Here is a 21,687-nt window from a genome sequence, read left to right as displayed (position 1 = left end):
GAGTCCAGCTGTGTTATATGGCTCCTACGAGTCCCCTCGGCATTGATGAACTGCGACGTCGGATTCAGCTGAAAGGTCCATTCCCCGCTGCCATCAATTTGACCGAACCATTAGTGTCTTTCTTGACACCCCAACCCCACGGGGGCGATCAGAACGGAGGAACTCGACGACATTGGAGGGAAATCGGAGAATCGGAGAATCCACAGATTTTGAAGCTGCAGCCTCGAAACGCTAGGACAATTACACTCGGAGAATTGGCGATCGTCTACTTGATGGAGATTGTCTTCTCCCAGCCAACCTTTGCAGGAGAGGCTTAAAGGCAGAGCCGTATGTGGCCAGGATTCCACAACTCACAAACAAACACCCAGCCCTCACCATGTCAGCTTCACTCCCCTCAAACTTCCTCCTCGGCTTTGCGACCGCCTCCTACCAGATTGAGGGCGCTGTGGATGAGGACGGCCGTGGCAAGTCGATATGGGACACCTACTGCCACTTGGAGCCCACCCGCACCAAGGGCGCCAATGGCGATGTCGCGTGTGACCACTATCACCGCTTTGAAGAAGACCTGGATCTGCTTCAGCGGTACGGTGCTCAGGCCTATCGATTCTCAATCTCATGGTCGCGCGTCATACCAAAAGGAGGCCGCGACGACCCCCTGAATGAAGCCGGCATTTCATTCTATAACAGACTCATTGATGGCCTCATCGCTCGCGGGATCACCCCATGGGTCACCCTCTATCACTGGGATCTCCCACAAGAGCTGCATGACCGGTATGGAGGCTGGCTTGATGTCCAGGAATCTCAGGCGGACTTTGAGCGTTATGCTCGTGTCTGCTACGAGCGTTTCGGTGACCGTGTCCGGAAATGGATCACATTCAACGAACCGTGGATTCAGTCCATCTTTGTGAGTCAACCCAACGCAACATTCAGTGCATGAATCTCAGCCTAATATGCGACAGGGATACTCAACTGGTGGAAATGCGCCTGGTAGAAGTAGCACAAACTCACAGAGCTCGGAAGGTGACTCTTCAACGGAGCCTTGGATAGCGGGGCACGCCCAGATCATGAGCCATGCTCGCGCTGTCGCTGCGTACAACCGTGACTTTAAGCCACGTCAGGGAGGTCAAATCGGCATCTCCCTGAACGGCGATTTCTTCGAGCCTTGGGACAGCGAGGACCCTCTCGATGCCGAGGCTGCAGAACGAAGAATGCAATTCCACATTGGGTGGTTTGCCAACCCCATCTTCCTGAAGCAGGATTATCCCGCCTGCATGCGGCAGCAGTTGGAGTCTCGACTACCAAAGTTTACGGAAGCGGACTTTGCGTTGTTTCAAGAGGCAGAATCAGACTTCTACGGAATGAACTACTATACATCCCAGTATGCGCGTCACCGTACTGGCGCGCCTTCAAAGGACGACTACCTGGGCAGCGTGGAAGAGTTACAATGGAACAAACAGGGGCGGTCAGCTGGGGAAGCGAGCGGGCTTCACTGGTTGCTTTCCTGCCCAGAGATGTTCCGGAAGCATCTGACCCGCGTGTACAAGCTGTACGGAAAACCCATCTACATCACCGAGAACGGCTGTCCCTGTCCAGGGGAAGACAATATGATGCGTGAAGAGTCTGTCAAGGATGATTATCGGTGCCGATACTTTGCGGATCATTTGGATGCCATCGGTCGATCCACACGGGAGGACGGCGCGGTTGTGAAGGGGTACTTTGCGTGGTCATTGATGGACAATTTGGAGTGGTCAGACGGCTATGGGCCTAGATTTGGCGTCACCTTCACAGACTACGAGACCCTTGAGAGGACGCCGAAGAACTCAGCCCTGCTACTGAAAAATATGGTCAAGGTGAGGTGTCAGTCTGTTCAGTAAGAGCAGTATTGCCATATTGTCGTTGCGAAGCAGCTCTGATTTGATCAGCTCATGTGGTATTCAGGGGGGGGATAACTTTCATGAAGTGGGACACGCGGGAATCACGGTTTGCTCATCTGAATTGTTCATTCGTAGACCTTGGGTAGAACGAGTGTCTCAATTGTTCCTTCTACAGATACGAAACACTACATGAATAAAGAACAGAAGATTGAATGCAATGCGTCACGGATATCATCCATCATTGACCGTCATTTAGCAAAGACCGGCCTTGTCGGGCTCGCAGTCACCATCGGACTTGTCGCAGCCTTCATAAGCCTGGCACTCGGTCTTGGGGAAGCAGTTGTTGCTGTAGGTGGCCTATATGCATTTGTCAATCACTGCTTGGTTTGCTATCTTTCGAGTGAGAACGTACCTTGTCGCCCAAGTTGGTGTTAATGCCCATGAGCTCGCCACCGTCGACAGCCGTCACGCCCTCCATGTGGACCGAACGGGCGCAGTTGCCACTGCAGTTGCCGCAAGAGCGGTAGACCTTGCCGTAGTCCTCGGCGTAGAAGTTCTTGATGTTGACGTGGCCGCATCCGTTGTGCTGGATGACCTTGTCGGCGGCGTGGTACGCGCCACCACCGATAATGTCGGCTGTGCCGTCACCCTTGATGGAGATGGCATCCTCGCAGACGTCCTCGAACCAAAGGTTCTCCAGCGTGCACGAGCCAAGGCAGTACACACCCTCGCCCTGGTCGGCGCCGATGATGACGTTGCGCAGAGTGGCACCCTCCTCGAGGACGAAGACTGTGTCAGCCTCACCACCCTCGGCCTGGCCGCCGCAGCTAACACCGCGGTCATAGGTCATGAAGCCAGCGTCAAAGGTCTCGCCAGGGGCAATGTATCGAGGCTCGCTGAGGCTCTCGTGGCCTGTAGATGCGGGCATGGCATCTTTGCCGACGCAGGCCAGAGCGAGCGGCGCAGCGACGAGGATGGAGGCAATCTTGAAGGCAGACATATTGGTGAAGTGTGTGTCGAGAGTGATTGTTGGGTCAAGAAAGAGCAGGTGAGTGCAAGTTGATATTGTGAGTGCGACGAGATGTGTTGATGGGCAAGGCAAGTTTGGCAACCACGCGAGAGGGTATGCTTAAAATACATGCTTTCTGCCAAATTCCTTTGAGTTCTCGGCGTTTCACACTTTGCTGAACTCGTCCTCGGATGGTCGTGTCCGCGATCTTCATCATCTCTTCTGGATCGGGGTCCTACGCGGTGGTTTGACGGGCGCAAGAATGGGGCCGAAACATGTATTGCGGGACTTGTTAGTTCGAGGCGGAGCCGAGCCGGGGGCTCTAAAATTCCTCCACTCATGGCGTCTGCCATGGACGAATAGAGTGTGGGAGATGCAGGTCAGCTTGAGTTAATGATGAAACGATGAAGGCCCTCCAATGGCTTGATTCCAGGTTGACGGGATCTGGAACTTGGAAATCCACGCGAACCCCCCGCCTCCCCTCCCCCAATGCCGCATTCCAGGGGAGGGCGTGCATCGTGCATGACGGCCCACGGGAATTGGCTGGTTCCCAACTCAGGCGATCCTGCATCGTGCCGGCAGTTGAGACGCAGTCGATCAATCAACGCGCTTCGGTGTAACATTGTGACGGAGCAGAGGAATTACACAGTCCCGACCTCCCAGGGATTCCAAATGCTAGCGTCTGAACTACCTAGCCCTCTACCTACGATAGCGGAAGAAAGAGGCATCTCTAGGATCCGAACTACCTCCATAACTTGATTTATAGATTCATGTTGGAGCCGGATTAGATACCGCCCTTAGAAGAAGCCGCCAATCGTAAAGGTAGCCGAAGAAAATGAGAGGCCTCTTCATAAGTTAACAATTCGGATCCCTGGAGGCTGTAATTGGCTGTGGCGAAGACAACCGGCCGCGCGTCCCGTGCAAGGGTAACTTTGCCATTGTGTGCAACTTGGAACAATCTTAGTAACAAAGCATGTTCAATAAACATGCGGCAATAGCGCAGGTATCTCATTGAGGATGCTGAGACGCTTGAACGTGAAACTTGTTCCAAGGTTGAGCGGGGACTCCGACGCAACGGAAAGACTTGATCGCGAAGAAAACTTGATTGAACTTCTAAGGCATGTTCCACTGGAAACAGCCGACACACCCCTGACACAAAGCTTGTGCCAGTGTCTAATCACTGTATGCTTCGAGCACATGACGTAAAGTCCTTTAGCCCAGCATCGGTGATTGGCACGGATGGCAGACACAACTCAACATCCTCGCCCTTCAGTTCGTCGCCAAAAACCATTGAGTACTCGCGCTGGGACAAAGTCAGTCATCCTCCCTGCGCGTTCACTTTGAATGCCATGATCTTACCTCTGCAATGCGGATGAACTCGTGGTAAATGCCATCCTGCTTCAGCTTGTCACGCACAAGGTCCTTGACGCCACCAAGAACGGATACGACGGTGAGCACCTTGCTGTCCCACGTTAAGATCCCAGAGACACCCTCGCCGTCGATGCGGGTGGATTCTGTGCTGCCGTACTGGTCTGAACAACGTCAATACTGCTGGGTCTGGCACGTCAAATGAGGACAGAAACTCACTCTGCATCTTCTTCCCGGACACCATGTTATGCCACCACGCCAGGCCGACGGCCCTGTCAAACATAATGACTGGCCAAGCGGCATAAGGGGTCACGACTTCGAGATATTGCTCTGTCTGGTTCGCAATCGAGGGGATACCTGCTGGTGAAATGTACCCGAGAACTTCGTTGGTCTCGGAATCGGTGATATTGTTCACAGAAGCGAGCAGACCCGGGTTCTCGGTGAAGATCGAGTTGCACGTACGGACGCGCTCGTGATTGTGATACAGGCGCCGGATGATTTCGACGTCGTAGTAAGGGAGCTCGAGGACCTTCCATGGTTCGTGGCCAGAGAACCAGAAACCCCTCTCGACAGTGATGGGACCGACATTGCCCTCATGATACTCGTCTTTGACGAGCTGGGGTCTCTTGACTTCCCACAGGGCATCCTCCTCGGATTCAGAGAGGTCACCGAAAAGATGGAAGAAGAAAGCCACGAGCTCTCCCTCGTAAGGGTCGTTGAGCCTTCCTTCGCCCTCGCATTCGTAACTCTGATCAGGGTGGTTGACCGGCAGGAACTGGTCGCCGATCGTGGTGACGGCGCATATCGATCCATTGCCTCTGTAAAAGATCTCCAGCATGTTGGGAGTAAGGAAATCGAGCCACACCTGCCAGCGCTCGGCCTGCTTCGCGTACTCCTTCTTGTTCGTCTTCTCGAGCGCTTGAATCCAAGCGTACACGGCCCACCAAAGCTCGCCGTTGTCCAGAGCTGGTACCCGATTCACCCAGTCAGGCTGGGGTACAATATCCTGGACGTCGGCTTTGAACCATGGGATGGCGCCGCCGAACCCAGGATGCGTCTCGTTGAACTTGAGGTATGTCTCGAGCTTCTTTTGCATGAGATCAAGGGCGATCTTGGGGGCTCTCTCGGGGTGACGAGAACTCAAGAACTGGGCCGCGTCGCGCGATCCCTCAACCGCGCGCGCATACAGCATGATCTGTAGTGCCTATGGCCCCATGTTGCGTGAGTACCCTGTCCACCTTTGCTTCGAACAAAGTGAGTACTGACCTCCTTACTTGCTGCGCTGAACGGCTTCGTAGAGATGGCCTCGCCAGAGTGCCAATCCAAGATGGAACCGTCATAAGACACTCCATTGCCGCCATTGTAAGCAACATCAGGCTGATGGAATTTGCCCTCCCAGTGAAGCATCTGGGCCGTGAACCTGTCCGTGTCTGCGAGGATCTGGTCTTGCGTCCAGTCTTGGGCAAACCGACATTGGTCCTTGGGTGGCTTGGACTTAGCAGACGAGGCTGCTCCCAGCGCCAGTGGAAGGAGAAGCAAGGATTTCATCGCAGGCGTTGTCGTGGACCTCGGAGATTGGAGACGGTGATGGTTGAGTTTTGCATTGGCCTCTGGTCGCCTTTAGCCTACTTATACGCCAAGCAGAAGGATGCCGGACCTCATGAAATGCCGGAGGCTTGCTTCTTCTCTCCACACTCTACCCCAGAAAGGGCTCGTGGTTGGGGTTGTGGGGTCCACGTGCTTGGGATGGTCGTGAGGAGGTGTGCTCCGACGGGAACGGAGAATCAGAGCTTAGCGCCCCCTCCTTTGCTTAGCTTGGACCTTTTGTCATTTGACCGATTGTCCGACGGTTCTACCCTCTGCCTCATCCTTCACTCTGCATTTCTCCTGCAGATGCTCGCCAATCTCCGTCGTCCCACGAAAGGAAGCTGCCGCCAGCATTGGCACGATGGAGACAGAATCTCCTGCGATACCAAGCCGTCAATATCGGACTAGGAGGAGGACGCTCAATAGTCGAGCATGTGATCGCTGTCGTCGGAGAAAAGCCAAGGTCAGATCATTCTCCGCCGTGAGCGAGCGACTTCTGTAGTAATGTGCTGCCGCAATTGACATGTCGAACAGTGTGATACTCTGAGCCCACAAGTCCCTTGCTCTTCCTGCCGATTAGCTGACGCGCCATGTACCTTTGAACTCCCCTTGGCGAGGCGAGGACCAAAGGCAAGACACCGAGTTGGCACCTCTTTGACCGCAAACGAGGAAGAGTCAACCATCATCGCCATTGACGATGAGGCCACTGCCCAGGCTGAGGAGGATGCAGATGACCGGCTGAACTCGACGTCACAGCTCATACGGGAAGCTGATCAAGGTGGCTTTGGCAATGGCGCTTCTATATCTACATCTCCAGCGGCTTCATGGGCTGGGTCGCTTGTCGAGCAACCTCCGCTCACGGCTCTGCAGCGTTGGCAACGGCTGTCTCTCGCCCTGTCACTCGCCAATGCGGACCCGGACCAGATTGTGTCTCGATGCATCGATCTTTTCTTCAAATATCTCTACCCTCTGACACCATTAGTCCATGAGCCAGGCCTGCGCAGCGACTTGGACAAGTTTGCCTCGGGGAGCAGCATCTCAGAGATCGGTGCATGGCGAGCCGATTCAGCTTTTACGCTGATCACGGCCGTCTGCGCAGAGGCTGTCTTCCTGCTGCCGAGCGACGTGTTCCCTGAGAGTACCGAGGCCGTTGGCCACATCTTCCTCCGCGCTTCGCGAGATTGCCTACACAGCTATCTGGAAGCTGATCTCGAGTCACCCGACGCCAACTCGCTTGCCATCCGGTACTTTCACTCCAACTGCATCCATGCCACGGGAAAGCCCAAGTACTCGTGGCACATTTTTGGGGAAGCCACTCGTCTTGCGCAAGCCATGCAGTTGCACCAAGAGTCTTCTCTGGAAGGCCTCACGCCGGTCGAGGCTGAATTCCGCCGTAGGGCGTTCTGGATCGTGTACATGGGGGACAAGTCAGCTGCGATCCTCAACAACCGACCCATCACACTCCACCGCTTCTCCTTTGACGAAGACCTCACGACCGCGTTCCCCATGGGCCTGGAGCACGAGTCATGGGATTTTTCCGCAGTGTCTCCCGATACGCCGTCTTCGCTGCCTATGCAGAGCAGTAGTCTCATCACTGGATTCAACGCGAACCTCCAACTATGGCAAGCCGCTTCAGAGCTCCTGCTTGAGCTTCGTCTATTGCAAGACACGCAGAGGGATTCGATGGTCGCGGGCTTGATGGCGCGCTCGGCGCCCAGTGTCGAGCAGCGACAGCGACTTGACGCGTTACATGTCCACTTCACCACTTGTCTGGACGAGTTGCCAGCGTACTTGCAGTCGTGCACACTCGCCACAGCCAGCGGACAGAGCCTCATGCATACAACTCAGCTTGTGATCCAATGCGCGAATTTGCAAGTGTCCTTTCACTGTCTTCGCATGGTGATTACCCAACGCTTCGAAGACATGTCCTACTACGGCACGAGTCTTGAGCAAGCCGACCTGCGCCGAACGGAAATTGCCCGGGACATGTTGCGCGTCATGCAGGAGGCCCCCTTTTGGAGTCTGCAGGTTAACGGCGAGCCGTACGTCGAGAAGATTCGCTTGATAGGCGCCAGCCTGCTCGCCATTGTGCATCGAAACCCAGGTTCGCCGCTAGCGACGAGGGCGAGGGCGGACTTTATGGTGCTGCTCGACACGCTCACCAGGCTTGACAGCAAGGCTTCTGACGCGTTGAGAAGTAACATGATGTGACATGTCGTTGGTACGCTACGTCGTTTGCCTCGGCCGAGGGCAACTCTCTCAAACCCTTCACGTTGTGGCGCTGTTTGCCTTGGTGGTTGTGGAACTTGTGGTGCAAAAATAGACTCGCTGGAAAACTTTGAGACACTTGACGCAAATAGCGAAACAAGAAGGTCGACGGGGGGATCGAACCCCCGACCTTTCGCGTGTGAGGCGAACGTGATAACCGCTACACCAGTCGACCTATAACTCTAATAGGTCTCAGTTGCTTCAAGGAGAGAAAATTATACCGTGCACATACGGTGCGTCTCATCCGCCCCTTTCTTTGTCATGTCACGTGCCTGCGCACCCCCCTCGGTGGCTGTTAATGTCACCAACTACCCTGTACATAATTCTGCCATTGTTCTTCAAATTCGACAGTGTCTTGAATGACGCCAGCGCGAATACTGCACGCGCGGCGAATCTAATGGGGAATAAATTCTCTTGCTCACAGTGCTGCGCCTTGGGATGCGATGTGCACATGGATTTTGAACCCAGAATTAGCCAGCGGAAGCGGCGCAGGCAGTCAGTATGTAACAATAAGCGGGTCCGGGCGTCTCTTCTGCCCTTGCTCGCGGCGGCGCTCCGGGGCCCAATTCTTGTGGTAACGTCAGATTCGCCCAAAGGGACTCTGGAGTTTGAATGCCAATTTCCTGGCCGTCATGTCTCTCGGCGTTGGCAGTAGGACTAAAACTTGCCGTAAATCGCCCATGGCCCTGCCCGATCCTGTAGCGAGGCAAGCTGCCTAAAACACTGAGAGATCCCCCTGTTTCTAGTACCGTCGCGCGGGGGGCAACGCAGCACCGCAATTGGCAAAGACCACCATGAAACAATGCACAGAAGCCCACCCAAATGCGCCAGTACAGATGAGGCTCGTTTCCGAATGATTGATTGGCTCGCAGCCCCTTTCTGAGCGACCCAAGCGGGCTCCAAGCCTTGGCCAGGCGCAGCGATCAACGTTGCAGGGCATCATGCGCGGATGGGCAGGATTCATAAATACATACAACTAAGACCAATCCTTTGGACGAGAATCGACACAATGAGAACCACGCAACAGTATGATGCAGCAACATCAATGAAACAAGGACGGAATAGTGCTGACCGTGTTCCCGTTCTTCTCAGTCTTGTTCTTATTTAAGTAGACGATCAAGCCACATTGGCACGCCTGGATTCACCTTGTTCGAACAGGACAGTCAGTCACCACTCACTCACCTTTGACACGATCACATTTGGGCAATTCAGATTTCACAATCTTCAACAAAACAGTTTGAACCAACTCACTATCATTCGCACACATACGTCTCTCGCAGCCCAACCACCAAAATGCACCTCCCCTCCATCGCAGCCCTCTGCCTGACCTGCGCCTCCATGGCGTCGGCCGTCTGCGTCACACAAGAGATGGTCGAGACCATTGCACCAAAGTCCAAGGAGTGCCCTCCGTCCATGCTGCCCGAGTGCCGAACCGCGGCAGAGGCCGCGCCCTACATCACCAGGGCCTTCCACCGGTACGGCATCTACAACCCCAATGCCATGGCCAGCGTCATGGCCCTCATGGCCCTCGAGTCGGGCGAGTTCCAGTACAAACGCAACGCATTCCCCGGTCGTCCTGGTCAAGGCACAGCCAACATGCAGATGGCCGAGTTCAACCTCAAGTACGCAAAGTCCATTGGGAGGCTCGAGCCGCGCGTCGCCAACGTCACCACCGTGGACAGGCAGTCTGACACCGAGCTCAATCGCATCCTCGATCTTGTCGTGGCCGACGACTATAACTTTGGCAGTGGTGCCTGGTTCCTCCGTTCAGAGTGCGGCGAGAAGGTGCTGTCCGCGCTAAACGAGGACGTTGACGCTGGATTCGCAGCGCACATGGATTGCGTTGGCGTCGAGGCGGACAATGAGGAGCGCCAGGCGTACCTCACCCTCGCCAAGCAGGCGTTTGATCTGTGAAGGGTGAGCATTTCATTTGAGCATTAGCAGAAGTTTTGGGGTTTCCTTCTGGCATCATGTAGCGAGCCGCACCAGTACATTCATCATGCATGCAAATAATCTGTCCCACCCGCCGCTGGATCGCGGAGATCGGTGCTTGTCCGAAATGTTTCGATTCTATTGTGATCCCGCTAGTACCCTTCAAGTTATGTGTTGTTTTTCTCAGTGCCTGCTGTCCTCCTACCCTCGTCCGAAACAGATGGCGCATCGTCATCTGAATGTTGTGTTTCGACCGTGACATGTGTCGACTTAATAACATACTGTTGGCTCAACCTCGAATGCTCGTCATCCAACCGATCCCACTGCGAAGTGTCCGTGCAACGGAGGTTGGCAAGCCCACCTCTCTTGGTCATGCCTCCGATATTGCTGAGTTGTGTCCCCCCCTCATTTGTTGACAACCCAGATTTGGCTCCAGATGCACCTGTAGATCCCAATTGCTTGTTGAATAATTTCCGTAGCGGGGACAGGGAGCAGGCCATGATTCCGAGACCGGCGTCGAGGACTCACCACAGAATTGTGTGACCGAAGCTGTCTGCGTCGCGGCGTCAGCATCAAGACACAACACGATGCGAAGGAGCTCACTGTACTTACGCATTGAATTATTTGGGTCTTAACGGTATCGTACGTGCGGTAGTATCCCAATCGCACCAAGCCAGCAGCGCTCCCAAAGATACCCGGCCCCAGGATGGCCTGGACCGACCTCTTCCTCCTGGTTGGCATCTGCAGACCCTCCAAGAAGAAGAAGGGCGTGATGACGCACGTCTAACCCATCATGGCTAGGACAACCGTCCCTGCGTAGCTGATAATGATCCATCCGTGTTCGATGCGACAGAATCCCAAGTCCGGGTTCCACATGGCAGGTATTGGCGAGCAGCTCAAAAACATGATGATGAGACATACTGCCGCGTTGATCCAAAGCACCATCGTGTTACCCCAGATGATTCTTGTAAAGAACGTCGTGGAGCTCCCGTACGTACTCTCGGGCAACTGCCAACATGGCCCCGGGGTGCCCGAGCAGTTCGATTCCAAATTCACATGTGCAATAGCCTCTTTTGTTTTCCAAGGACGTCTTTCGCGGAACAGGTCTGAGAATCCGCGTGTTCTTAGACGAGTGGCAACGGGATGGGCAGCGCCGCAACACCCGCGACCCTGAGTCTTAACCTGTTCGAACAAGGGTTCAACAAAAGCTCGGGCCGCCTGGGCTTGTCGAGACCAGGAATTGGCAGTTTGGAATCTCCATACACTCGTCGCTCAATGACAAGATTCCACAATTAAGAAGACATGGGCCGACTTTTCGCACGCTCGTGCTGTCAACCATTTCTTCAGTCCCCCTCATCAGACTGCTCGCAGCCAAATGATTGTGAAGGCCATTTCGACGCTTTTTTTTTTTTTTTTTTGCGAAAAACCCTCTCATCCACTATTTTACGATGATAGGAGGGCGGGGAATCCGGATCCTCATTGACAGCAGGGCGGTATGGCAGCATGGCTCCATCTCGGCCAGGCTCAGGAATCAGGCCCATCATCTTCAACGCCAGGACACCGACCGACCGACGCTCGTCTGCTGGCACGACAAGAAACCTGGGAATCGAGGCGGTATAGAGAGGAGGAAGGAGCTTTTGTACCAGGAGTACGTAGTAGATGAACGAAAGCCGTCATGATTCAAGTCGGGCGAAGGTGTTGTTGTCGACCCACCTCCTGCGAGTTCCGGCATAATCTCCAATTCCAATGTGACCTCTCACATTCTTTGATTTGCTAGTTCCCAGAACAGGCCTGATTTTCATCGGTACTGGTTACTGTCCTCCGTCAGCCTCAGGTCATGCACTTATCAAAAACACAAGATGTTTGGACCCTTGCATTGAGAAGGATTGCGATCAAGACAGCGGGGACCACTCACCAGCGGATAAGTCAAGCTCTACCAGGCATTTCACTAGTTCGTAGCAACAAGTCCCGTCAATCTTGCATTAGCGTAAGCCGCCGTCAGGTTAAGCGTTTCGATATGCGAACGCGCGGAGGGATGAAGGTGGGATGCCTGGTTGAATACTTTCAGATACGCATGTCCTATGCATGACCGAAAAATCATCCGTATGTATCCGTAGTAAAGTTCGGCAGTAATACTCGGCATGGGAGTGGAAGATTTGCTCGAGCATTGAGTTCACTGTCCATGGACAGTCCACACATCATTATCTCGAACATGGGACACGACTCTCCAAGCGACGTGTCAGATTCTCAACTCCCACAGCTAAGCTGGACAGGCCCTGCAGTATCATCTCCGGAATCTTTGAAAAGGAGGAACCCTGAGGCGGCGAGGGGCCCCTTCGAGTCAAGTCGACGGTGAAGAGCGCGTGATGAAGTAATAGACAAAGTTATCCAGAGCACAGGCTCTCATAAGAGTCTCGTTCCCAGCATCTGGATAATTCCACACCTCGTCACCGTCACCATGTTTGGATTTGGCGGGCGAGCAGCGCCTGCACGGGTCGCCACAGACTGCGTGGTGCCCGTGGGGTTCTTCGACAATACCATCATCTTCCGCACGCTTGTCCTATACACCCTCTTTGCATTCGACGATGTACTGGATCCGTACAGGCTGCGCACGTCGCTCGCGCGTGTGGTCGCGCAGCCTGGGTGGAACAAGCTGGGTGCGCGTGTGCGCAGAAATGTAGGCGGACGAATCCTGTTTGTTGGAGCGACGCGATACTGGTCAGTGATCGACAGTCGGGCTGATCTTCGAGATGATAGACATCCGGTGATCTTGACCACCACATCTTCTTGTCGTACTCCGAAGAGCGTCCTGCCATCGGATACGACCATCTAGACCTGGGTGATGGGAACTTGGAGGACCATCCCGCAGCATCACACATTCCAAAGCCATCTCATGACAGCCACTCAACCGTTGTGAGCGACCCCGACAAGCTGGTGGACCTCTACTCGAGCCCTGGTATCCCCAAAGGCCTCGACGACTACATATACTCGGACAGGCCTGAGCTTGGGCTGCGGGTGGTTTCGTTCAAGAACAAGACCATTGTGGTCCTCCACTGGATTCATCGCATGCTGTGTGTGTCACCCGAATTCCTTAAGAAGCTGAGGAAGCAGGGCCCTTGATGAATTCAAATCGAAGGCTACAGAGGCCGGTCAAGAGGATGTACCTTTCATCTCCGAGGGCGACGTGCTGCTGGCCTGGACGCGTCATCCAGGCCATGACAGCCAGCCTGTCGCGGGACTCGGAGACGACCATCGCCGTCCAGCAGGCGTACCAATTCCGACCTGTGCTCAAGGACCTAAATCCCGTGGGCCGGCCGTTCCTCAGCAACTGCGTCAGTTTCCTAGTCTCCTTGATGCCTGCGAAAGACGTTACCCTGAAACCGCTGAGCCACTTGGCGTCGAGCATCCGTCACTTGATCAAGGAGCAGGGCATACGCGAGCAGGTCGAGGCGTACACGTCCCTCGTCCGCGAGGACCCAGCCAACCACGCACCTCCCTTCTTTGGCGAGAGCGGGATGCAGCTCATCATGTTCTCCAACTGGTCAAAGTCCAACCTGTTTGCCACCGATTTGTCCGCGGCAGCGGCGAAGTCCCGGAGTGAGCCTTTGTGTTCGTCCTATTTGCAGAGCGTGCAGGGGCCGTGTAACTTCAACGACGGCATTATTGTCGTTGGCAAGGACATGCAGGGCAATCATTGGCTGTCAGGATACAGAGCTTGGGGCCTCTGGGGCCTCATGGAGGAGGAGATTGCCAGGCAAAGGACGCAATTGATGGTTTGAGTCTGTGGTCACAAAGCGGGGGACTATCTGGACGGGCCAGACGTTCGAGGGGCTGGTAGCATGGGTGATGACGTGGGGAGAAACTTGGCAAGCCCTGTTTGGACTTGGGAAGTGACTCGAATTTGGTGTTTGTATGGTTGCATGATGCTACTGCCTTACCCTGTACCAGGCGCAAACTACCAGCGACTACGGAGTAGTCAGCCTTATGGCTGAATGTTATCTGATAATTACCAATACAGAAGGGGCGTGGCTATTCAGGCTGAGACATTTCTGGTTTGGTGTTGTGCACCTCGAACCCTAATCAGCTCGCTATTTTGTGATCTGGGTGCGATTCAGTTCCCCAGAATTCTTTTGTCTTGTGCTTTGCTTGCACGGAATATGTCCGCAAATAGAAAACCATTTCGCCGTCCAACAAAATGGTACCAACTTTGATGCTTTCATAAGAAATGTAGCTTGCGACATAAGCTTAGTGGATGGAGTGTTGGCTGCGTACGCTGGGCTGTTCTGTGTGCTCCGTCCAGACACGGGGCTCGGTAACGATTCGCCGCTGCCACTCAACAAGGTCAGGATTATCGCCGTGTCGGATCTGCCGTGCCGAGCGTAGGATTTACTTTTGGCTTTCCCAATCTGGGAAACAGATACGTTTTCATCTCTACGGCAGAAAAGATTTCAGCAGTGGGCAAGTGGACGGGGAAAGTCGCCTGTGTGCAGGAGGGCCAGCAGTGCCACCTGCCCATGTCCCATGAGATGACAAGAGCCTGGGCCCATCAGGTACAAGCCGCTGTCTCTGGGGATCACCAGGCTTCTTTCTGTGCGCACTTTTGTTTAAAAACGTGGCAAAATACTCTAACGACAATTGCAGACAAGCTCTCTTGTTCAGACGACAGGAAAGCGCTTCAAGTGTGGAAAGCTGACGGCCGATCCTGGACGGGTCGGCATCGTCCGGCAGCGGATCAAATGTGGGGAGCCACGATACTAATGGCGCGGTCAGGTCCCTTTATGCAGAAATTGTCGCTGCCTCAGAGGCAAACGTGAGCTGTTTGTCCAATGGCTGTTCGGTGACTCGAGGAGCGAACGGTCTGACCTCCTTGGCTGACGGCATGCCAACTTGAAGTGAAACGGCACGGGACGCAGCTAAGACGAAGCATCCAGAGTGGTCCTGGTCTTCTAAGAACGAACGCACAGTAAAAGAATGCTAGCGAGGCTGCCAAGGATCTCGCTACGGCCTAATATAGTCTAGACTCTAAACCGTCTTCCTTTGGCACATTGAAATGGGTCGTGGCGCCATTTCTTATTATGCTTTCCCGGCAATACGGCAGTCCCTTCTTTTCCAGCCTCTTTTCGACGGAGCTGAATGGAGATGATGGTGTTGCGAGAACTCAATTGAGTATCCGTATGCTCTCTTTCGTTATAAGTGGCATAGGTCATCAACGCTCTGAGGTTGTTCGCCAGCAGCCCGTACTATACCTCACCTAGTCTTCTTCGTTTCCCACGGCGAACTCCGCTCAGCTGGCCTAGAAGCGGTTTCGATTCTCTTAATATGCAATTCTTAGCATTGTTTGGCCTCTTGGCCACTATTGTAAGTGCTCGCTGCCGACAATCTCATTGCTCTGGCTTCTCCAGCAATAATAAGCTATCTCTAATGTCCTCTCCAGGGTCTTGCGTCTGTCGTTTACTCAGTCGCGTTTAACCTTTATTTCCACCCTTTGAGCAAGTTCCCTGGGCCATTGGCACTTCGCGCGACCAGACTTGGCTTCGTCTACAAGCTCGTCACCGGTTCCATCCCCTTTGATGTGTTAAGGCTCCATGAGAAGTACGGCGATGTCGTTCGCATCTCTCCCGACCAACTTGCCTTTGCGCACCCTCAAGCATGGAAGGACATCAGTACGTCGCTCCAGCCCCTGGGCCCTAGCCCTGAGTAGCAATTCATCTGACAGACCCGACAGTGGGCCATCAAACCACCGAGATGCCCAAGTACAAGAATTACTACAGCCCCATAGCCGGCGCACCTCAACACATTGTCAACGCTGATCGTGAAGAGCACGCTGCGCTGCGCCGTGCCCTCTCGCATGGCTTCAGTGAGCGCAGCATCCGCGACCAGCAGACCATTATCAAGCCGTACATTGACTTCCTCATTGAGCGCCTGCACGAGAAGTGCGACAATGGAGTGAGCACGCAGGATATGGTCATGTGGTACAACTACACAATGTTCGACGTAATTGGCGACCTGTCCTTTGGCGAGTCTTTTGGGTGTCTCGAGTCGGGCGAGTACCATCCCTGGGTCCGATCATTCTTCAACCTCGCCCAGACAGGCACCTACCTCTACGGCGCTAGCTGGTGGCCCACGCTGCAAAAGATGATCATTAAGTCCATTCCCAAGAGTTCAATTCAGGAGCAAATTCAAATGTATTTGATGACCGTCAAGAAGACAAAAAAGAGGATGGACATGGTCGAGACACGCGCCGACTTTGCCCAGGCACTGCTCGACAGGCGGGACAAGATTGTGAGCAGCCTGCGATGTGCTGGATGCTTCTCTATTGCTAACATGCTCAGGGTCTGAACATGCAAAAGCTCGAGGCCAACGCCAACACCCTCGTCGTTGCCGGCTCCGAGACCACGGCGACAGCCATGTCTGGCATGACCTTCTACCTCTTGAAGAACCCAGATGCCCACCAGAAGCTCAAGGACGAGATCCGGGGTGCATTCAAATCTGATGAGGAGATTGACTTTCACGCTGCCAGCAACCTCCCCTATCTGCAGGCTTGCATCAACGAGACTCTGCGCGCATATCCTCCCACGCCCAGTGGCCTTCCTCGGACTGTCCCTGCCGGGGGTGCGACCATCTGCGGACAATTTGTCCCGGAGAATGTAAGATCTCCCCACACTGAAGTCTTGCTACTTCGGCATCTTAACGATTCCAGACCGTCGTCGCCATCTACCAATGGGCCATGCACAACCGCAGGGAAAACTTTAAGTTGCCGAACGAATTCCATCCCGAACGCTTCCTCGACGACGAGCGCTTCAAGTACGACAACAAGGACGCCTTCCAAGCCTTCCATGTCGGTCCGCGCGCGTGCATTGGCAAGAAGTGAGTCCTCTCTCCAATCACCTATGATGAATGACTTCTGACATCATGCAGCCTTGCCTACCTCGAGATGCGTGCTATCATGGCGCGTATTATCTACAATTTCGACATGGAGCTCTCACCCGACTGTCAAGACTGGATGTCAAGGCAAAGAGTGTTTGACGTGTGGGAAAAGGACGAGCTCAAAGTGCACCTGAAGCCGGTTTCGAGGTAATAGATTGGCCCAAGCAAGCTGGTCTTGGGGCGCGTTCCTTATCACAGCATGTATACCCCGAAATGAGGGTGTAGATACGAATGATGAATTGCCCACAACGTCTCTTAATTGTTGCTTGTTCTTTATTCCCTGCGCGGCTCGTATCGATCCGACTCATGCTCTATGGGGCGGTACGTGATATAGTCAAACTGAGCCGACTTGGCCAACCCGTTGCAGTCCGAGGCAGCGACACCCACAAAGGAACCCGTGAAGCTGCCGTCGACCTGGTGTCCGCCACACTCATCTGACACAATCGTCGCATCGAATACAGGTCCAAACTTCTCGAGCTCCTTGCCCTCGAGCGCGTACCAGAGCTGCAGCGCCGACCCACGCACAGTCACCGCCAGCTTGACTTTCCCGTCGTTGGGGATCTGTATGGCCGCTGGGCCCGGACTCTCCAGCTTGCCGCCGGGCCATGAGGCCTCGGAGCTCATGATGAGAAGCTCCCTCTGGCCATCCGCGTGTGCCGTCACGGTGAGGTAGAAGAAGTTGTAGCGGCAGTAGTAGACGGTCAGGCCCGCAAACTGTCTCTCGTCGTCTGGCGCGTAAGAAATGGTGGTCTCGGCGTCAAAGGAGAAGTGCGTCTGGCGTCTGGCGACGAGGGCCTGCTCGAACCACGAGCCGATGGACTCGCGACCGAAGAGTGTCAACTTACCACCCTCGGTGGAGAAGATGCGCTCGGGCTCTGGTGTTCGCAGCCACTGGAAGTCCTTGTGCAGACCATCTTCGAATGTGTACCTCTTCTCAGACCAGTAGTCGGTGTCGTCGCGCGCGCCGGGGAGGTCGACGTACAGCGACGGCACAGGACCATTTTTGACGTATAGCCAGTCGTCGTCGCCCCAGTAGGCTTCCTGGATGGCTGTCTCGCGACCCAGAACGCATCGTCGCTTCTGGCCCACAGGGCGCCCTGTGAGGTGGACAATGTACGTTCTGCCATCAGGTGTGTCGACAATATCACCGTGGCCTGAGCGCTGGAGAGCGGCGAGCGGCGCGTCCTTGGAAGTGACAATGTGCTTCTGGGGGTGCATCTCATACGGGCCCCAGATGTCACGAGAACGAGCGAGGGTAGCCGCGTGGCCGTAGCCAGTGCCACCCTCGGCTGTCAAAAGATAGTACCACCCATTGCGCTTGTACATGTGCGGTCCCTCGACAAAGGCAAGGTCTGAGCCGGCAAAGATGTTCTTGCGAGGGCCCACGAGCTTGCCGGCCTGGGGATCGAATTCCTGCAGAGCAATGCCGGTGAACAGGTGAGGACGACGACGGTGGTCCCACATCATGTTGCTGAACCACTTGCGGCCATCCTCGTCGTGGAAGAGGGAGGGGTCGAAGCCAGACGAGTTGGCATACACGGGATCCGACCAGGGACCCTCGATTGCGGGCGCGTGGACAATGTAGTTGTGTGTGTCCTTGAAGGAGCCATCCTTGCGCTTGACGTCTGTGTAGACGAGCCAAAATCTGTCGCCGTCGTGGGTCAAGCAGGGCGCCCAGATGCCGCAGCTGTCCGGGTCGCCGCGCAGGTCGGCCTGGGACTTGCGGGTTAGAGGTCGCACGACGAGCTCCCAGTTGGCGAGGTCCTTGGAGTGATGGATCTGGACGCCAGGCCACCACTCAAAGGTGGACGTAGCGATGTAGTAGTCCTCGCCGACCCTCAAGATGGAGGGGTCGGGGTTGAAGCCGGGCAGGATGGGATTGCGGACTTGAGGCATGGCGGCGATGATGGAGGGGTTAGGGCGATGCTGTTGATGCGATCAATGATGAAATGCTTGGGGAGCTGCATTTTGAATATTGACGGGCGCCAGATGACGCGAGACGTGCCTTGAATTCATCCGCAAACTGCTGTGTTGCTCCTCATGTGCCTTTTAGCCGCGATCTTTAGCCGGAGGGGTCGTGAGAAGATCCGAAGCGTCGCGGGGGATATCCGAAGCGCAGAACCCGGAGCCGAACATCGGGCCGGGGACCGACCCATATTTCCCGGCTCAGAGTCCGAACGCCGGATCCGATGGTCGTTGCCTGGCGCTGCGTTGCGATGTGGTCATCCGGGCGCGGACACACTCGAACCCATCGAGCTGCAATCGGTCTGTGGCTTGGGTTTGACATCGAGAAAGTCCCGGCGGAGCCATCGTCAGATGTGTCAACAGCCACAAGACGTGACCGACAAAACGCAGTTCGTACAAGTAGATGATGACCCGCATATCACTCTCCATCGACGAAAACAGGCTCGAAGAGCTTTGCGTTTCCATTTGGGCACTTTGAAGTATGAATACGGACCATGGCTGCTGGTATTTTCGCCTCCAGCTGCTTTGCCCGTGCCGAGAAGAGCGATGCCCGCAATCAGTCCTCACCTAACCCCGAAAACAGCCCTCTCAATGTTCGCGTACATGGACCGTTTTAAGCAATGTCGGCAAGCCAATAACCTTTTGGGGGCGACGTCCGTCCGACGATATGTTGCGAAGACCGCATACGGTCTTTTGCAATCGTCGAATGAGATAGTCTGCTCGCAGTAGCGTTTCTCGTATTATCTCACCTCACGCATTCCAGAGAGCTCTCCACGTTGAGACATTTTCAGAGAGTTGCCTCTGGCCATGCCCAGTTCCGCCAATAGAATCGAAGCTCATAGCTGTGTCTGGAATGCAGCCATTCAAGACACCCGTCATTACAGACATCGATTTTCACGAAATGGATCACCCAAGTCCTCCTGAAGCCTAGAGGATGTTTCTTCCCCAGTGCACCCGGCGCTGTTCGCTCAAAGCATAATACTCGGCCGCTTGCAGCCCCTGTCATGCCAAGAGACTACCGCTGCCCGCGGCTCCTGTCAAGACAGCCTCGGCGGGAATAAGGTTCGTCACTTACATGATTTGCATTCCGGAGAACCGCAGGCACACGCACTTCCGGAGCTTTTGCACGCCCTATCCGAATGCGGCAAGATTCTGGACAGACGCAACCGCCTTATGGCCGTTGGCGAGCCGCAGAAGAGCTTGGTAGCTCGACACTAAACCACGGAAGCTGGACACTACACAGTCGCTTTCGACCGGTTCCGGCCAGCACGATGCTTCTCTACGCTCGTGAAGGCGAAATGGAAACGGACTCTCTCTTCTCTGGAAGAGGGACGTGGAGGGGACCAAAAAGTGTATAAGAGGCAGTTCTTTGTCCCCCAACAGGTTCTTGATATCTCATCTCATTCCTCAGCCTCATCATCACATCACAGGCACTCGCACTCGCTAGCCAATCGCCTTCGACCACTCACTCGTTCACAGAGGTCTTAATCGCTTCTCGCTACCTATCCATCACCATGCGTGTTTCTACTCTCAGCTTCATGGCGGCCGCCCACGTCGCCTCGGCCCAGTTCATGAACACGACCACCACTGCCACGCCCTCCGCGACCTCGTCGTCTCAGGGCGTAGCTCCCACCAGCCCTGCTTCCATCGGACCCTTCCAGAAGTACGGCTGTGCCTCTCTGGAGAATGGCCTCAGTGGACTGGACATCGCCGCCACCAGCAACGAGATGACCCTCGAGCTGTGCGCCAGCACCTGCTTTGAGATCACAGGCACCCCCGGCTTTGGTGTTATTGGAGCGTGAGTAGAAACCCTTTTCATCACCCCCTTTCCTGTGAGACATGTTTACTAACCTGACCCCCAGCACTTGCTACTGCGGCACTCCTGGAACTCCCATCCGCTTGCCTCTGGTCTCCGAGTCCAACTGCAACTTCCCCTGCCCCGGTGACGAGACCCAGGCCTGCGGTGGCAACGGCGGTCTCCCCACTGGGGCTGCTCGCCTCCGTCGCCAGGGCCTCTCCTTCATCAGCGTTTTCATCGATCCCAACGCCGATGATGTCAGCACCACCTCGGCAGCTGCTTCGGCCACCTCCACCCCTGGATCCGGCGACGTCAACATTGACATTGACGTGGTCATCAACTGCTACGGCGACTACTGCATCAACATTGACAACAGCCAGCAGAACTGCGTCGGTGACGGCTGCCAGAACTACCACGTCGTCTGCCAGGGAGACAACTGCGAGGCCCAGGTCTGCGTCGACAACGTCAACTGCGACCAGCTCGTCGTCTGCCAGGGCTCCGAGTGCAACTTCCGCGCCTGCAAGGGTGACCAGTGCAACCAGAAGATCGAGTGCATCGGCTCCATCTGCAACATAACCAACGAGCCCCGCAAGATCGTCTGCAAGGACGACTCGTGCAAGCCCGAGATGTGCATCGAGGACTGTGGCCGCAAGGTCATCTGCTCTGGCGACGATTGCAAGACTGAGAAGCCATGCGGCTGCCCCGTCCCCAAGCCCCCTCCCGCCCAGACTACGGTCAAGCCTACCGTCAAGCCTACCGCCCAGCCTACCGCCCAGCCCCCAGCCAAGGAGACTACTGTCCCTGCCGGCAAGCCTGCCACTCCCAGCAAGCCCGCGACCCCTGCTACCCCTGGCAAGCCCGCTGCTCCTGCGAACCCAGGCAAGCCCGCGGCTCCTGCTACTCCTGAGCAGCCTGCAGCCCCTGCTGCTCCTGGCAAGCCTGCCGCTCCTGCTACCCCT

The 21,687-nt window shown here is 55.2% G+C and overlaps 9 protein-coding genes across 9 annotated transcripts; 6 read left to right on the top strand and 3 right to left on the bottom strand.

Moving 5' to 3' along the window:
- Nucleotides 1-376: 376 nt before the first annotated feature.
- On the top strand, nucleotides 377-1,874 carry J7T54_002703 (Beta-glucosidase 1B; the record flags this gene model as incomplete). The annotated part of the gene is made up of 2 exons (XM_051510017.1): nucleotides 377-904; nucleotides 1,011-1,874. The coding sequence occupies 2 exons, from the start codon at nucleotides 377-379 to the stop codon at nucleotides 1,872-1,874; spliced, it is 1,392 nt and encodes a 463-aa protein (XP_051359024.1).
- Nucleotides 1,875-2,126: 252 nt separating this feature from the next.
- On the bottom strand, nucleotides 2,127-2,874 carry J7T54_002702 (uncharacterized protein; the record flags this gene model as incomplete). The annotated part of the gene is made up of 2 exons (XM_051510016.1): nucleotides 2,127-2,231; nucleotides 2,287-2,874. 2 exons carry the CDS (start codon nucleotides 2,872-2,874, stop codon nucleotides 2,127-2,129), a joined length of 693 nt encoding a protein of 230 aa, XP_051359023.1.
- Nucleotides 2,875-4,060: 1,186 nt separating this feature from the next.
- On the bottom strand, nucleotides 4,061-5,799 carry J7T54_002701 (uncharacterized protein; the record flags this gene model as incomplete). Its single annotated transcript, XM_051510015.1, has 4 exons — nucleotides 4,061-4,186; nucleotides 4,243-4,415; nucleotides 4,471-5,455; nucleotides 5,518-5,799. 4 exons carry the CDS (start codon nucleotides 5,797-5,799, stop codon nucleotides 4,061-4,063), a joined length of 1,566 nt encoding a protein of 521 aa, XP_051359022.1.
- Nucleotides 5,800-6,199: 400 nt separating this feature from the next.
- J7T54_002700 (uncharacterized protein) lies at nucleotides 6,200-8,049 on the top strand (the record flags this gene model as incomplete). Its single annotated transcript, XM_051510014.1, has 2 exons — nucleotides 6,200-6,230; nucleotides 6,482-8,049. 2 exons carry the CDS (start codon nucleotides 6,200-6,202, stop codon nucleotides 8,047-8,049), a joined length of 1,599 nt encoding a protein of 532 aa, XP_051359021.1.
- Nucleotides 8,050-9,399: 1,350 nt separating this feature from the next.
- J7T54_002699 (uncharacterized protein) lies at nucleotides 9,400-10,020 on the top strand (the record flags this gene model as incomplete). The annotated part of the gene is made up of 1 exon (XM_051510013.1): nucleotides 9,400-10,020. The coding sequence occupies one exon, from the start codon at nucleotides 9,400-9,402 to the stop codon at nucleotides 10,018-10,020; it is 621 nt and encodes a 206-aa protein (XP_051359020.1).
- A 2,476-nt stretch (nucleotides 10,021-12,496) lies between these two features.
- On the top strand, nucleotides 12,497-13,817 carry J7T54_002698 (AAA ATPase; the record flags this gene model as incomplete). Its single annotated transcript, XM_051510011.1, has 3 exons — nucleotides 12,497-12,715; nucleotides 12,796-13,109; nucleotides 13,175-13,817. 3 exons carry the CDS (start codon nucleotides 12,497-12,499, stop codon nucleotides 13,815-13,817), a joined length of 1,176 nt encoding a protein of 391 aa, XP_051359019.1.
- Nucleotides 13,818-14,774: 957 nt separating this feature from the next.
- On the top strand, nucleotides 14,775-17,116 carry J7T54_002697 (uncharacterized protein; the record flags this gene model as incomplete). Its single annotated transcript, XM_051510010.1, has 6 exons — nucleotides 14,775-14,848; nucleotides 15,565-15,701; nucleotides 15,764-16,320; nucleotides 16,371-16,685; nucleotides 16,739-16,905; nucleotides 16,957-17,116. 6 exons carry the CDS (start codon nucleotides 14,775-14,777, stop codon nucleotides 17,114-17,116), a joined length of 1,410 nt encoding a protein of 469 aa, XP_051359018.1.
- A 122-nt stretch (nucleotides 17,117-17,238) lies between these two features.
- J7T54_002696 (Beta-xylosidase) lies at nucleotides 17,239-18,861 on the bottom strand (the record flags this gene model as incomplete). The annotated part of the gene is made up of 1 exon (XM_051510009.1): nucleotides 17,239-18,861. One exon carries the CDS (start codon nucleotides 18,859-18,861, stop codon nucleotides 17,239-17,241), a length of 1,623 nt encoding a protein of 540 aa, XP_051359017.1.
- A 1,583-nt stretch (nucleotides 18,862-20,444) lies between these two features.
- Nucleotides 20,445-21,687, top strand: J7T54_002695 (Cell surface glycoprotein-like protein; the record flags this gene model as incomplete). Its single annotated transcript, XM_051510008.1, has 2 exons — nucleotides 20,445-20,728; nucleotides 20,793-21,687. Coding segments are annotated over 2 exons (1,179 nt in total), but the record flags the coding sequence as incomplete, so codon positions are not given.

Source organism: Emericellopsis cladophorae (assembly GCF_022114955.1).
Source record: "Emericellopsis cladophorae strain MUM 19.33 chromosome Unknown NODE_79_length_78512_cov_113_280538, whole genome shotgun sequence".
Taxonomy (NCBI): Eukaryota; Fungi; Ascomycota; class Sordariomycetes; order Hypocreales; family Bionectriaceae; genus Emericellopsis; species Emericellopsis cladophorae.
Note: the sequence above shows the minus strand (reverse complement) of the source record. Positions and strands in the feature narration are given on the sequence as shown.